A 16368-nucleotide genomic window follows, 5' to 3' on the forward strand; every position below is an offset into this window, starting at 1 on the left:
TCAGCATATTTGATATTTCCATCATCTCATCAGTAGTTCACTGCACCATCAGCCAGCCTTACTTTTTCCTCTATCATCTTCCCCCTCAAGGATAAGAGGATTGTAGCTATACAGTCCATTAAGTGTTCAAAGACGCAAACCCCTCTAGATATTAATTCAATTCATTTTCTCTCAGTCACTGACTCAGCCATGCGTAGTGCAGTCCTGACGTCTGACCTCGCAGCCTCCTGTGAGCTGAATTCATACTTGCCGTTCCCCCATCTCTAGGCAGCCATTGGGTACCGCGACTGACAGGCAGGGCGAGGAGCGTGCGAGAGGAGAGCTGCTCGCTACGCTGCCAAGTACCATCTGCGGAGCTATTTCTAGTCCTGCCAGCTTGTCGGATTTCTGCACACAAACACCGCATCTGAAAAGGGTATTGCTAACTGTCCCTTGTCACACATCTCATTTGCTTTTATAGACATTCAAATCCATGCAAGTTTCGGGGGACATTTAATCTGTTACTGTAAAGTCTCCCAGAATCAATATTTAATATGAATTCACCTTTCGCTAAGTTCATAAGCGGGTACGGCAATAGCCTTTTGAGAATGAGACAGCACAGCCTCCATTTTTGGACTAAAAACATCCCTTTTCCAGCAAGCCTATGCTAGACAAAAGCATGCACACCTTTAGAGGTAAAATGTACTACACTTGGTGACAACCTAAATGTAGTTCACCAACTCCTGATACATCACATCTTCACATCCATAGGTCATCAAATGCTTGATAACAAGTCAAGTCTGCTGAGCACAAATAGAGTAAAAGCAACACAGCAGATTACTGTTTCTATCCGGATAAACTCCTCTAAGGTTCTTTTTCCCCTTTGGAGAAGGATAAATAAATATTATGCTACAGCATTTTTAAAATGATTCTTTTTAAAATGTCTGTAGGCTGTTAAAAGAGTCTCAATGCATTGGAGGAATAGTTGAAAAGTAGGTTAGGTATCATAATAGATAAAAATCAAGATGTGAGAAGCAGTAGAGTGAAAATGGAAATATGAAAGTTGAAGGAATAAAGGGAGGTTGTTCAGAAAAGGCCTGCTGTTACAAAGAAGTCATCAAGAAAAGAAAGAAACTTCTGATTAGAAAGGCAGGAGAGCACCAGCATTCCAGACGGAGGAATCAGTTCTTTAGACACTGAAGGAGAATTTCTGCTCACACAATTTCAGTTACCTGAGCCAGTGAATTTCCTCCTGTTTTAGGGTTTTGTGGGGGCTCACACAACCCTCCCTACACCCCACCCCCTATTCTACCGGAACAACCATCACAATCTTTATATGCCTTTTGTTCGCTCCAAGATAAGCCATGGAAGCCACCCTACAAGAAGTATGATAAAAAGCTGTCTGCCTCAAACATTTATTTATTTATTTATTAATAGAAGAGTCAAACAGCAGCAAGAAAAAGTACAACTGTAGCCAGGTTCTTTCAGCACCGATTCACTATACGGAGTCTTTTCTCCATAGCAGAATTAGCACGCTTTGTTCTCCTTTGCTCCAATTTCAGGTAGAAAGTATGCGCCTTGGATAGCCTAGCTCCAAATTCCCACACAGCTACCTGTCAGGCTAGGACATGCATCTGCCAAGATCTTGTAAAGGCACAGTCCAGCAGCCCTGCTTTACTTAGGCTGCAAAATCTCCAATAAAAAGGCCCTTAGAAAGTATTCTTTCCCTCTGCTTAAACTGGGGAGTACTACAGGATTTTCCTTCAGCTCGGCATGGCAGTTTTGGTGAAATTCTGCTCTGAAGCTCTGAAATTCTTAACCACATAATTTTGCATTTCAGCAGGTCCTCTCAGCTGTAATACATTTCTTAGTAATTCTGTTCCATTTCAGGAAGGAAACAATAAAAAAAATCCTGCAAGTCTTCAGTTGCCAAAGGTATTTTTCAAGGAGCAAAGAGTTAATCTTTAGGTAGATTTACATTCAAACCCCACCTCTTCTGTCAAACTACCCAAATACATGATCTCCATACAAGGATACTGGTTGCCTTTATTTATATACCAGCAATTCCTCCTCCATTTTCAAAGAGAGCCATTACACAAAAATCAAAGTTTCAAAGAGGTAGAAAAAATTTCTTCTTGGGAAGTCCCTCCACCTATTAAAAAAAAATCAGCTTCAGAAGTTCAAATTCAAAAGAATCAAGCCCAAACACTTACTGAACCTGAATCTAGCCATTAGTTTCTGCTCTCAGAGCAGAAAGGATCAGACAACAATTGCAGAGGACAGCTGTCCTTAAAAGTTCTAGGGATGTATCTGAGCATGAGTTTCATTTCTTTAGTGCTTAGTGACTTAATTAAAAGACAGGGTCTGATCAAGCTCTGCATGACTTTGAAGTCCACTAAAATTAACATCTGAAGGTATTTAGAGAGCATCATTTGTGTGCTGGAGAAGTTCAAGAGAATTTAGTCAGACCTTCTGCACAGAAGGCCACCAAGTTTTCCTTTTCAGCAATGTTTGCAAGCTGCCTTCTCAGAAGGAAAAAACAAACAAACAAACAAAAAAAAAACAGAAAACCCACACACTTAAAAACACCACTGTTTAAGACCACTCTACCTTAGGTACCTTACAAGAGACTAGTAGACAAATTTCTGAAAATCACGACCTTGATTGCAACCCATTTTTCTAGATTCCAAGAACACTTCCTCCCAGTCCATCTCAGCTTCTCCCAAGGTTTTTATATGATGGTGCAAATAAAAAGCTAAATAAAGAGATCTTGATTTATCAGTACCAGGTTGCAATTAAGAGCAGGTATGTTTGCAGTTACCATAAAGTAGAAGATGCATGGCAGCTTTTTCACGAGCTATGACTGGTGATAACAGGCCTAATTGCTTTAGTGTCACGTACTGTGCAGGCCTGTCCCACTCTATAAAATGTTCAATTGCAGAAACCCAATTTACAAGAGGAGAAAAAAAATTCTTCCTGCACTGGAAGACAGGTTATACGTTCTGCTATCATTATAGGGATAAGGAAGGGAGTCTTGCAGGGATGCTTCATGTGCTTAAAAACACTGAGGCAAGCAGAACTTCAATTCATGACCCATAAATGCATCCTCCCAGCACACAATATTAGAAAAAATCTTAATCTTCAGCATCTACACAATAACTTGTCATCTGTGGGAAACTTTTCAAAAAGGTTCAAGATTTTCAAAGACTCAAAAGTCATGAAAACAGAATCAAGGCACAGATGCATTTTGTTCATTAATGCAGTAGGGCAGAAAGGATTTTGAATCTAACATCGGCTAAACAGAATGAACAAACAAGGAACTATCAAATGAGACTCTAGAACAGGCATGGAGAAATCCAGAACAAATTATAAGAGGCAAGTTTAAGCCAAAAAATTCTTCACCACAACTTCAGAGAAAGCACTTAGTGCAACAAAATTAGAATGAAAGTCTTCCAACAACAACAAACAAAAACTACAGCACTATAGAGAAGCTACACGTGGGAAGCTAATAAGCAATGAAAAATTAAATGGGAAATACATAACAGCAATACTTACTAAAGCAAACGTTAATTCAGAGACTATTTCTTTGAACCTTAGTCACCCTGTAGTCAACATTTGATTCCCAAAAGTTGTCTTCTGTCTTAATCAGATACTTAAATAAAAAGCATCTCAATGACTTCCATAATAGCTTTGACAAACAGGACTGTTTGTATCATTAGTTATAGCCAGCTTTAAGATTAAACAATTTCATCCCATCAGGCTCTTTAGATTCATAGTGGGGATCATCTGGATTACGTTTTTAGTCCTCATTTTCTGCATCTCTCCCTTCTGTTTATTCAGAGCTCTGTTACATTGCCCATCTCAGAACACTGAAGAAAAAAGAGGTGAGAAAACAATAGTACAACTTGCCAGAGGTTTCGAAAATTGGGGCTGATATCCTCAAAACTAGAAAGATAACCTGTATAACTGTTTAATACAAATACCTTAGATAGTTTTGCCACAAGTCCTTAGCACAGTAGCACATTGAAGGGAACAGGATTCTATAGCTGTCCTTGCTGCCACATAAACCTTGCACACAGCTGGATGGCTCACAGTCCTAGATTATGCTTTCTATGAGCCTAGCAAGTTAAAAAAACTATATTAAGAATGTTAAGGCTGGTGGATTAAGCACTCCAGAGCATCAAGAAGTGACAGACTAACCATCAGTCTTAAATTTTACTCCCTTGTTGAGATGAATTATAAAGTACTGATTTCACTATTATATTTTGCAAACCTATTTTCTCTTATAATAATAGGGCATATTTTGAAAGTGCAGGACAAATAAGACTGCAATGCTCAAACCTTAAGAGAAAGCAGTTCTGTTCAAGTTCTACCCTTAAAATTTAGGCCCCCCAAAGCATTTTTCTAACCCTGCAGTTTTCACACAGATTTTCATTTCTCTTGAGAAAAAGTGTCAATTAAGTCAGAAGCAATATTAATATGCCTATATTCAGCCACCCAAAACCAAATTATTTAGTTCAGACTTTTGAATAAAGTGCACTATTTTCCAATAATTTTATTCTTTGAAGTAATGAAGTATCTTAAAGGAACAAGATTACAAAACATTTTTCCTTAATCTATTCATTACTCTATTATGACCTCAAATTATTAGCTGGATTCTCATTCACAAAGCTTTCCAAAAATGTGTCTACATTATCTGAAACAAAACAAAGACAAACAAACAAAAAAAACCCCCCACACCAGATGTTAGTTTGAGTACTATTCCTCCATAAAATGCATTATTTTGGAAACATGGATTGCATTTTGCTAGAAATTCATCTAATTTAGCTTATACATGCCTTATTCCAAAGGCATATATTTCATATGTTGTCATGAGTGAACCATTAATTCATGTCTTCTGAAGCGATCAACCACAGCCTGTCTTTCTGAAAGGCACAGGCTACAGACTTTCTGAACTTAACTCCTATCCGAATCAAATAGTCTTTTTCAGAAAGCCACACAGCTTTTTATTTAAATATTTCCCCAAAATAGATAATGCAACACAAACCTCACATGGTAAGCCATGTGTACTGATTTTCTAGATGAGATTTATTTAGTTTCAGCTTCCAGCTATTATATTTTGTCACAAATTTGCCTGCTGACTAAAGATCATCATATTGCCGTTTCCCGCATAGATCTTTACAGACTGATCAAGTCATCACTTAACCTTTAAATTTTTCATGCCTCACAAGGTATTTAAGAACTCACATATTTTCAGAATCCTTTCAAATCAAAATTCTTCCCTGAACCACTGATACCAGGCTTCCAATAATTTCACCATGCATCCAATAGCTGCATTAGCCCTTTTGATCATATGTTTTACTGTGCGCTCATGTTCAACTGACTACCCACTGAGTTCTTTACAGTGCCAACACTACCACCGATAGAGTTTATGCAGTCTACAAGAACAGCCTACATTCTTTGTTCCAAAATATATAACTTCATGTTTAGTCACATTAAAAATGCACGATTGCTTGCACCCAGTTTATAAGCTACTCAGATCACACGTTATTGAGTCCTTTTTATTATTTAACACTCCATGAGGAGTCATCAACATCAATATCAGCTCTAGATTTTCCTCCAGATCACCAATCATGGGAGGTGGCACAGGATCAGGGACAAACTGCTTGAACGAGACTCAGCAATGAATCGCCCATTTACAATTACACTTTGATCCCTGACAGTGAACAGTCCTTAGCTCGCATACTCTGTCCTATTACTTCTATCTTGTTCATTTACTGATACTGCACTACAAAGACCCTAAAGAAGACCACTTAGAAGACACTGTCATCTTAATATCAAGATTGACTGTACAAAGTTATATTCCATAAGACTATGCTGATTAGCAGTAGCAGCTCCCTCATCAAGTCTATGTTAACCATACCACTTATTCACTGTGAAGGTAACATCACAAATAAGCCTATAATTACACGGATGTCCCTGCAAGCCTTTTGATTCTCAGCACATTCTTTTTTCATGCCCTCTTAGATGTCTCACAATGATTCAAGTTTTAATGACAGGAAAAAACCCACAACATTAATCATCCATAGAAAGCTTTGGGCAATACTTGAGTCCAGTTTAGCCGAATCTACACAATAAAAACATCTGAATTTAGAAACTGTTGTTGAATGTGCTGCTTGGTTCTCCTTCTATCATCTTACAGGTGAGAAAACATAAATCAGTAAAAATTTTAGCTGGCTAACAGGAATATTTTTAGTTATACTTAGCCTTTATAAAGGACCACAGTACTTGAAAAATACATACTTACTTTGATGCTTATGCATACTTTCAGCAACATGCTTCCTCACATACATTTGCTAGGTAACCAACTGCTTTGCTTAGATCATATTTTTAATAATGTTTGCTGAAAACACCCTAGTTAATTTCTTAATGTCTTCAAATCAAGCATTTAGAAAACATTCTCACAGTGGGGGAAGCAAGGGGAAAGCAATATCTGACATGCAGCTTTAGAAAGAAAGTGCCCTAGAGAGTGAAACTTGCATGCAAGGAACAAGTTGCATATATTTTAAGTATACTATCTAACAGAGAAGGCCAAGTGACTAGAAAATGATTAACAGGAAGTAATTCCTGGTAACCACTCCAAAAATATTCAGAGACTCAACTGGTACCTTGATATACACAAAAGGCATTTACAAAAAACCCACCCACCCACTGTAAAACAAATGTAAGCACAGATTAGGAAGGCTAATAAGTAAGGTTAGAAAATATCTTTAAAACCAATTAACTAGTATTCCTTTTAACAAGAACTATAAGATTTATGACAGGACTTGCCACAACCAGATACAGTAGTCTTTAGAATGGATTTTACTGTAGTTTTGAGATGCAATAGATTGTACATAGCACCTACCTTGAATGTTTATAAAGTTTACGAGGTCTATTATGCAATTTCCGATCCCAATTCTCTGGATCACTGGAGTTACTGTCATAAGGATGAGGCCGTCCTGCCATTCCACTGCAAGCTTCCTCACACTACTGCTCTGAAAAGCACACATGCAGCACTCACAACCTACATCAAGAGAGCAGTGTTGACCTTTAAATCATGCCATTCAAAAAGAAAAAAAAAAGACAGATGCAAAATTTAAGGTGTTGTTGGTTAGTTTGTTTAAAAAAAAAAAAAGATTACAGAAACTAGGATATTCTGAAGCACAACTTCTAAATTACACCACAATAATCTACCCATTTCGCTGATACCTGCGCTAAAAAAAGGTTGTTATAAGAAATACAGTTCTATACATGTTGGCAAACAATTTCAATTTTGCCATAATTAACTCCACAGACCAATTGTTCTGTCCAAACAGAAAAGTCACTAGTTATAAAACACAAGACAAACATCATAATTTTCTTTTAAATATATAAACTTAATTCAAAGAATTAAGTAAAAAGACAAGCTGTAGAAGAAAGACTAATGCAGTTTTATAATTTGAATGACTGCCCAATAGGAAAACAAAGTTAAGATTAATAAACAATTATATCAGAGTTCTTATTCCAAAAGAGAATCAATAGCAGTCCTTAGAAACACTGAATCCAGTTCAGTTCCACTGGATTCTGCAGAATAGGCAAATGTATTTCATAAAAAAGCAAATAACATTATAAGCCTTTCCTTGTTTAGCCTGGGAACCAACATTAAGTTAAACTCCCACTAAAATTCATTCATAGATAAGATAACTTGTGACTTTGAATAGAGACAGCCAATCCTAAATAACTGGCATTAAATTATACCTAGAAGTGACACGTCTGTCAAAATAGTTGTGTAATTTGGAATGACCTGGTTATAAAAATGAAAGGTAGCCATAGCAAGTGAACAGCTGATAACACTAGAATCTGGGAAATTTAGTAAAAGTAACTGAAAGAAAGCCTATGTTTCTCTAAAATTTAAAGGTAAGTATTTTGCAAATGTCATTTTCTCTCCCTGCCCCTTATAGTTAGCATGTTTCTATTACATTCTACAGGACTTACTAAAAAGGAGTATCAAAAGAATTCAGATTTCTGTTGTTTTTAAACAGATGTTTTTAAAACAAGGTAGTTTCTCAGATAAAAAGACCTTCTAGCCACACAGCATGGAGATAAACTCTAACAAATTCAGATACTCTTAGTTAAATTTAGACCCCAAACTGTTATTACAGGGGAAAGGTAGAGAACAAGCTTCTTAAAAATTTGTCAGTTACAGATGTGCTTTTCTTCACATTCAATTCTAACAAAGAAAATAGGTTTTATACAATATTTCCTAGAACGATTTTGCTTTTGCAGCTAAAATGGATAGCTGTAAACAGATTGTCTATAGTGTGCACTGTAAATCCCTTATGCTCTTGTATGACCAACATCAAGATACTTGCTTAACCTTCTGACTTCAGCACCATTCACATGCAGAACACTGAACAGCTGCTTAAAGTTTTATAATGTTAAATTTTCAGCATCTTGCAAACTCTACCACAGGGTCTGGGGGTATTTTTTTGTTATGGTTTCTATAATTAAACACACTTTGATTGGAAGATTAATAAGATCATATGTCCATATAAAGTGAGGAGAGGAAAACACACTATGTAAAACTACAGCAAATACTCAACTTTCTCATGCAAAAAAGCAAAATTCCCTGACAAGTATTTCATTCTGTATTACCTGGAAATTACCTGGTTACCAAAACATGATCAATGTGCAATGATATTACATAAACTTAGAAAGTCATAGGTTTTACACATATTTATCAAGTGTGTTTAGATGCTGAACAAGGAGAAACCTACAATCTACTTCAGAACAGAAAAAGTACTTTAAGGAGACAAGGGGAAGGAAGGTTGGTTTACAGATCCAGTAGTGAATTACTTCAGCAGCAGTCATCCAGAACTTAAGTGCAACATGACATACCATTTTCATATACAAGTAATACAAAAAAATAAAGGCCCGTTTATCCTGAATTGAAACAAATTGGGTTCATTAGATTGAGTCACTCAAGCAAGATACAAGCAGTAAAATTAGTTGTGTAGCAACAGTGTAGTGTAGAACAAAAAGCAGAGAGCAGCATTCTCCAAATGGAACTACACGATTAGAGTTCTGCAATTACACTTGTCTGCCTAGTTAACAACTCTCAGCTTTTGACTAATGCAAGGTACCTGGTAAGACTCCCTTAAGGGCTGAAGCACCACCATGACAGGCTTATTTAGCACCATATATACAAGCACTCCTATTCAATCGTTTTTGCTTGTTTGTTTCCTGAAATCCCCTCTTCCTTTAAAAAGAAACTAAAAGATTTATGAACACCTCATCCTTTCATATCTTGACCAAAACAGAAGCCTTTTAAATAGATTGTCATCCAGCAGCTAGTACTTACTCACGTCATTAAAGTAAAAACATTAGCATTTGATTTTAGCTTTCACACTAGAAAGAGTGGTAGGAGAGGCTGGTATTGTGAGAACTGCAGCTGAAAGGACAATTTAAAGTCACTTTCTTCAATTGTCTCATGCTTTCTGCCTTCCCGCATCTTTTATTTAATGAAAATTACAAATTCAACATGAGGCTATAGTTTCTCTGTACACTTCAAAGAAAAAGATTTCTTTAAGTAGGAGTAGTTCCTCAATCTGCTTTGCTATGCAGCCACACGCTTAGGTCCTTACAAACAAGGAATGACACAGAAGGACAGAAATGAGGAGCATTCCCTTTTTCCAGCTTAAAGCACAGCAGAGTTTCATTAATGAAGTACTAAACCAGCACACAATTGACAACTGGAGCACAGTTATGAAAACAAGATAAACAATTCGCAAGTGTCCAAAGCCACATTTTATGAAACTTCTAATATAATTCCCAAGTGTGTCACACTATGAACTTGCAAAGGGGGGGGGGGGGACGACACACAACTTTTCTCCATTCAACAGGATCTTAACATATAACACATCTCTAAGAAACAACTTGCTGTACTACAGCCAGTTTTTTTCTTGACCATCATCAATAGCACTTTTGAGCATTAGCCCTGATAAAACTGAATGTGTTCTTAAACTACTGTTTATAAAAAACAAATGTATTTATCAATTTTATTCTAGGTTTTAACAACCCCCTAAGACAATAAATAACAGAAAAGTGTCATTAAAATAACTGAAGATAGTTACTTTATTAAGGTTACACAGCATTTGCTAATTGAAGATTTATAAGTAGTACTGCTGATTAGTTTTTAACATTTCCACAACTCCACCTTCTTATGCAACAGAAAAAAAGATGATTCAACTGTGGTTGAAATGATTTCTATACATGGATCCAGAACCATGGGCAACGTAGGTAACTTTTACTAACAAGAGTGTTCTTTGCAGAATATTCTGACCTTGGGGGTAAAACAAAACAAAGTAGTGTAAGAGGACATGGCCCCAAATATCATTCAGTGACTTTCATGAATTCAAGGAACTTCATCTGAAACACTGGTAAAGATAAAAGGGCACTGGGAGCACATTTGAAAAAAACAAAAACAAAAACAAGAAAACCCCACACATCCAAAAATGCTCTGTAGAACACAAACCACTTGTCATACTGGCTAAATTTATTGCCATTATAACTAGCTAATAAGAAATTCCTCAGGTGCAAAGAAGGATTTCTTAATCCTCTGCATAAAGCCGATATTCCAGAAAATTAGCACAGGGAACAATTCTGTAAAAGACTACAGACTTTCTTTTTTAAAGCTTTTGACACAGACAGCTAGAACACTTCAGATTTGGTAAAATACCCTCCAACATTAACTTGAAGCTGGAATCTTCACTAATTTATGAAAGCAGCAGACTATTGAAACACATTAGAACTGTAGAGAAACATCCTGTGGGTCCAGCAAGCTAATCGTTTATAGGGTGGAGCCACCCATGGCATTCCAAAATACAATAATTAATGTGTTTACACCACTACTTGAGGACCTCATGAAAGGATATACATATCATATACTAACTTTTGATAGCTGTAGAACAGATTATGTTAAGTAACATTTAAAGTATATTCAGTTCTGGGCTACGACAAAATCCAATGCACAAGTGATGCACAGATGGAGCAAGAGTTAGACAATATCAGATGCTGTATAGAAATGGACATATACTTTCGTGAGATGCGTGGCCAATTTTTCATCTGTGATTTAAAATAACTGCAAGTAAAAATAGTGTTCTTTGGAAGCTCTTCAGGAGAAGAGTAAAGCTAGTATCAACCTATATCAATATATTTCAAGCCAACTCAATACACTGGATTTTATTGAGTATACCTGTGAGGCTGAAAAGCTCTGGTGTTTTACTATAAAGGATGATTAAAGCCCTGAAGTTTTAAGGCAGAGGCCCAAGAAGTTGTCTTCTGGACACCAGCTCATCAGGTGGAACAAAGAACTGACTGTTCCAGCTAGTCAGTACAGAAGATCACATTCAATAATTAATACACGGTGCCCAGATTTGAGCATTGGTCAGAAGAGTGTTTTAAAGTAGGACAGGTCCCAAAAGCTCATTTGCTCTAACCAGTTCAGTCGGTGAAATGCGCTGTAAAGCTGACCAAGGATAATCAGAAAGACCCAATAGACAAGTAACCAGGCAGGACAAAATGTGGCATCAGTTAGCTATGACAGAGTTCTGAAACTCCAAGCTTCAGATTATTCAGACTTTCCCGTCACGAGTGACAGTCTGCTGTTCACTGCCTCTAGTCATTAAAACACAAAAACAACAAGAATAACTTAAAGTAATACTTACTGGAAAAGCAAGCACACTGATATTACATACTAATTAAGAAATACAGTTCAAAGTACACATGCTAATAATGCAAACACCATATACCGTGGAAATACACACCTGCCAAGTGTGTTTCTTGCAGACTAGTGCAGACATGAGCCCTAATATAGCCATATAAAGTAGCTTTATGAATTAACATAATTGAAATGTTATCAAACTGACGCTTATCAAAGCACAGCCAAGAAACATCCATTGTGATACACTACTAACATTAAGCTAGTAGGTCAGGATGAAAGCTTCTCTTAATGAAGAAGCAAAAACTGGTAGAAGCAATCATGTGAAGTTGATAATATTCTTATTTCTATGGCAGTATGAATAACACATCCAATGACTGCCTTGCAAGCTTTAACTTTACAATTCCTAAAAGGAATATGATTGTAAAACATGCATCTGACAGAGGAAGCCTAAAAAGCAAAAGCCAGATGATTTTCTTTCCCCTGCATTAGGATTCAATGCATTTAATCAGCCTAGGTCTACTCATTAAAAGCTCAGTGGATTGAGTGGATTCTCCCACACAAAACCAGAGTCTAGGGTACCACTGGGAGATGAAAAGGAGGAGAACCTAATTTCTTGACACTACTATTAGCCCAATCACCTGTGGCCCACCAACATAAACTAGAAAGCAAACAGACACAGAGCTTCATGACACTCAGCATCAGTGACAAGATGAAGACCATGAAAGAGAACACTAAGCAGATTTTTTCTTTTGTCCAAAAAGCTGAAGTAGCAGCCACCCCTTGATTGTACCCAGCAGTAACAATGCATCTCGGTGAGCAAGAAAGCTCCAAATGAATTTTCACATTTTATACAAATTCTAAATTAGTATTCAACTGTGTATATATTTTAAAGACATACCTTTACTGATAAGCAACAGCTCTAAACTAAGATTTAAGCAACACTGTTATGGAAAGTTGTGCTGAAAGATACTAGCACATAGTGAGATTGATTTCTGTGTAAATATACAGGAGGAAATAGCCCCATCCTCAAGTGTACGATATAGGAATGCATACAAATTAGAACAAAGTGACAGAAAAACCAATGGTGATGACATTTGTGATGAAATTAATAAGCATCATCATCAGCATATCAACTGCTTAGCGATTTTCACGTGCCATGGTGCCTAAAAGGAAAAGAAGGCTCGAAGAAGGAAACCAGTGAGTGCTAAGGAGAGCCACCTTGCATCATTTTCTTTTCTAATCCTCCATCTCCCTGGTACTAACACTCTGGGTGAAAGCACAAATTTTATGTGCTGAAAAATTTGACATTAAAAAAACAGTCCAATATAAGATCATAGACAAGGTGGAAGTCAATGATGATTACAGGCAGGACATAATAGACCACGAAGAGCTTTTGAGACAGAAGAGGCACAAACCAAGACACAATATTAACAGCCCTTTGGCAGAAGATGCGAGTGTGGCAAAAAAATAAATAAATTAATTAATTAAAAATATATATATATATATATCTGTGATGTTTAACAAGAAAGAGAGCTAGTCAAAGACTAACACACAATAACATATCTGTAAAAAAAATAATAATAATACAGAGAGACAGTCTTCCTTAACTATACAGAAAGATGAACCATGTCCTTTTGACTGTACTTGTGTTCAAGCTATAGGAGTTCAAGTTACCTGCATAAGATGATGTAGAGACAGATTTTTAGTTCAGACAAAAGTATCAGGTTAAGAACTGTGAATCAGTGTGAAGATGATAACTTGAATTCTATTTCTGGATCATCTAATTCAATAGCAAAACATGAAAAGTAAAAGGGGATCTTCCCAGGGAAAGGATCTCCAAAGCTGAAGCAACAGCAGGGATAAGGGCTTTTTAAACGAATCACTGAAGATGACTCATGAAAAAAGAAAAAAAGCAAACAAAAACAAAGAGAACAGAAGACACTCAAAGGGCTGCTGAAAAGTCAGGTTTTAAGCAGATAGTTGAATTTGTAGAAGTCAGCCAACAGTCAAGAAAAAAAAAAAATACAGTGCTTGTCTACTACTTTGGACAGAGAAGCCTGACAAGTGGTGACAGAAACAAACCTGGAAAAGGTCTAAGATGGAGCTGGATCCAAATTCTGAGTGAAAAGAGATTGAGTAACACATTTGTTTAGTTTGGGGATAAAAAGGAGAAAAGAGCAGAAGCAATAGCTAGAAACAAAACTGAGTTTAAGAATAGTTATTAATGATAGGAAACTGTAATACATAATCACACTGTAAGAGAACTATCACACAAAGAATAGATGTTTCTCTGAAAAAATAAACAAACAAGGTTATCTGGAAAAAAAGTTATATAAAGGCATTTAACACATTATGAAATCATTTGAGTAGGTACATCATTGCTTAAGGATTATGCAAAATAAACCTGCTCAGAAATTATATGATAGCTGTCTGTCAGTCCTGAGCAGCAATATTGTTTTTGCACAGCCCTCACACGAACAGCAGGTTTCATTGGTTAACATTCTAAGAATAAAATTGATAATTTAAATAGTGTTCAGCCTATTCGCACTATGTGAAACAGAATTATAAACGCACAGGGATATGAAGAACCTATTAGCATATATTTCTATAAGGCTCCGAAAGCGAAAAAGCTTCGGAATATTCCTTATCTGAGGCCACGGCGCTGGCAGAAGCGAGGCCCGCGGAGAGCTGCAACGGCTGAACGCCTGTCGGGCCAGCAAAGCACCCGCCCGGCCCCGCAGAGGCGGCGAGGGCCGCCCGCGCCGGCAGCACCGCACCGCACCGCGCCGCCACCCACGGCCGCCACCGCCGAGCCTCAGCGGCCGCCCCCGACACCGAGCGCGGCTCCGCGCGGCCCGACGAGCCGGCTGCGGCTGCCGCCCCGCGCCCGGCACTCACCCGCGCGGCGCCGCGGCCGGAGCCACCGCCAACCACCGCTACCGGCTCCTGCACCTAGGCCCGGCAACCGCCGCCGCCGCCGCCGCCTCTCGCGAGAGCCGCGGCCGCGCGCGGGGGAGGAGGCGACGGCGCCTAGATCTCACGAGACTTGAGGGGGAGGGGGGCGGGGCGCGCGGGTGCGCGGCGCGGCGCCGGGCGACGCCGTTGCTAGGGGCTGTCCCGCCGCTCCGAGGCGGCCGTTGCCACGGCGACGGCGGCGTCCCGGGCCTGCCTGAGGGGGCCGCCGCCGCCGGGAGGCCGCGCCGCCGGGCGGCCCCGGCCCCGGCCCCGGCCCCGGCCGGGCGCCCCCGCAGCGTGCGCGGCCGAACGGGGCGGCGAGGACGCAGGCCTGAGGCGCTGGAGGGCGAGCGCCTCCCGCCGGCGTGACGAGCGGCGCCACCCGGCCGCCTCCCGCCGCAGAGAGGTAAAGAGGTGGGAAGGACAGGAAAGATGCTCCAGCTTCCCCTCAGGAGCTACCCCGAGGGGCTGGTGACCGGACGGCTGCTTCTCTGCTGGAGCGCTCAGCTCCAGCCTCGTCCGAGCACTGTAGTTTATAGGACTGTATAGCCCTCGAGATTACATAGGGGCTACGTAATCTGCAGTCTATTTGGGAATATAATATAATAGCAGATGTAGCTATCGCTCCATAGCTCCCTGCACAGCTATTACATGTCCCACATCACAGACAACTTCCATTGCAGGTACTAAAGTGTCGCAGTTGTGTAAATGGCCGAGCCCTGTGCACTCCTTTTTGGGAGAGAATGGACTGATACTGAGCCCTAGCTGTATTCAGGTCAAAAGGAAACATTTATATCTTTTCTAAAGGTATTCTCTATATCATCGTTATTAAATATAGGCAGAGCTTGACTTTCAGGTCTGTAGAACTCTAGACAGTAAGTACGTTCAAGCAAATTGGCATTAGTGGAGAGTATGGAAGGAGAAAGAGAAAGAGCAAATCTGTGCCCAAACATTTGAATATTGATCTATTTCCCTTTGTGCATTGTGAGAAGCCAGTTCTGTTGCACAGTGGATATTCTGGGGCAGGCTTACGGTGGAGATCAGCCACCTTCTATGGGGATTTTTTATGTGAGAACCTCATAAAATGCTTTTGTAAGCCACTGTTGGACCATACCTCCCAGGGAAAGCATGTAGGCAAGAGGAAACATGAATCTATACCCTACTGATGAGTCTCTTCACCTCAAACAGGGTTCTGATTAAAAATCAATGCAGAAAATACACGAACAACATTGGAAACAGTAATATTATGGGTTGCACTTCTGAATTTAAGTGCTTAAATTGCACAAGCTGGGTTTTGGGAGTTCTTTTTCTGGAAGCTGAAACTATTTCTAGCTGATTGTTACTCTTGGAAATCTAAGAGAAGAGGATAGAGCATAAGGGGAAAGGAAAAGAAAAAAGAAGAGGGAAATATCTGAATACAAACAAATATAAATGCCAAAGCCTCCTTTAGACACAGTCATGCACATCTTAACTATTGTTTAAGTGATTAATTGTAATACAACTAGTAGAGTAATACAGGCAAAGTAATATTGATGATGGGGATGGGAACATTGCAGAAACATGAATGACAATCCAAGTTCAGGCATCATCAGATTTGAAGATGCATTGCTGTCATTTGTTTTAAAAAGGATAGTATCAAACAGGTGGAGAAAGTTGACAAACTGGCTACAAAATTCCAGAGATTGGAATTC

General features: G+C 38.9%; 1 protein-coding gene across 4 annotated transcripts in view; it reads right to left on the reverse strand.

The window, feature by feature from the left end:
- BTBD10 (BTB domain containing 10) overlaps positions 1 to 14701 on the reverse strand; it is a 29168-nt gene extending 14467 nt beyond the window's left edge. Inside the window, exons 1-2 of one of the 4 annotated variants that reach the window (XM_067296155.1) lie at positions 14621 to 14701; positions 6887 to 7045 (exon numbers count right to left, since the gene is read on the reverse strand). In XM_067296155.1, coding sequence (XP_067152256.1) covers positions 6887 to 6987 — 101 coding nt within the window. In that variant the 5' untranslated portion in view covers positions 6988 to 7045; positions 14621 to 14701. Of the gene's footprint in view, positions 1 to 6886; positions 7258 to 14620 lie in introns of those variants that run through there. The other 3 variants (XM_067296156.1, XM_067296157.1, XM_013957942.2) reach the window with 3 other exon arrangements.
- Between the last annotated feature and the right edge of the window lie 1667 nt (positions 14702 to 16368).

This window comes from Apteryx mantelli, chromosome 4 (genome assembly GCF_036417845.1).
Source record: "Apteryx mantelli isolate bAptMan1 chromosome 4, bAptMan1.hap1, whole genome shotgun sequence".
NCBI lineage: Eukaryota > Metazoa > Chordata > Aves > Apterygiformes > Apterygidae > Apteryx > Apteryx mantelli.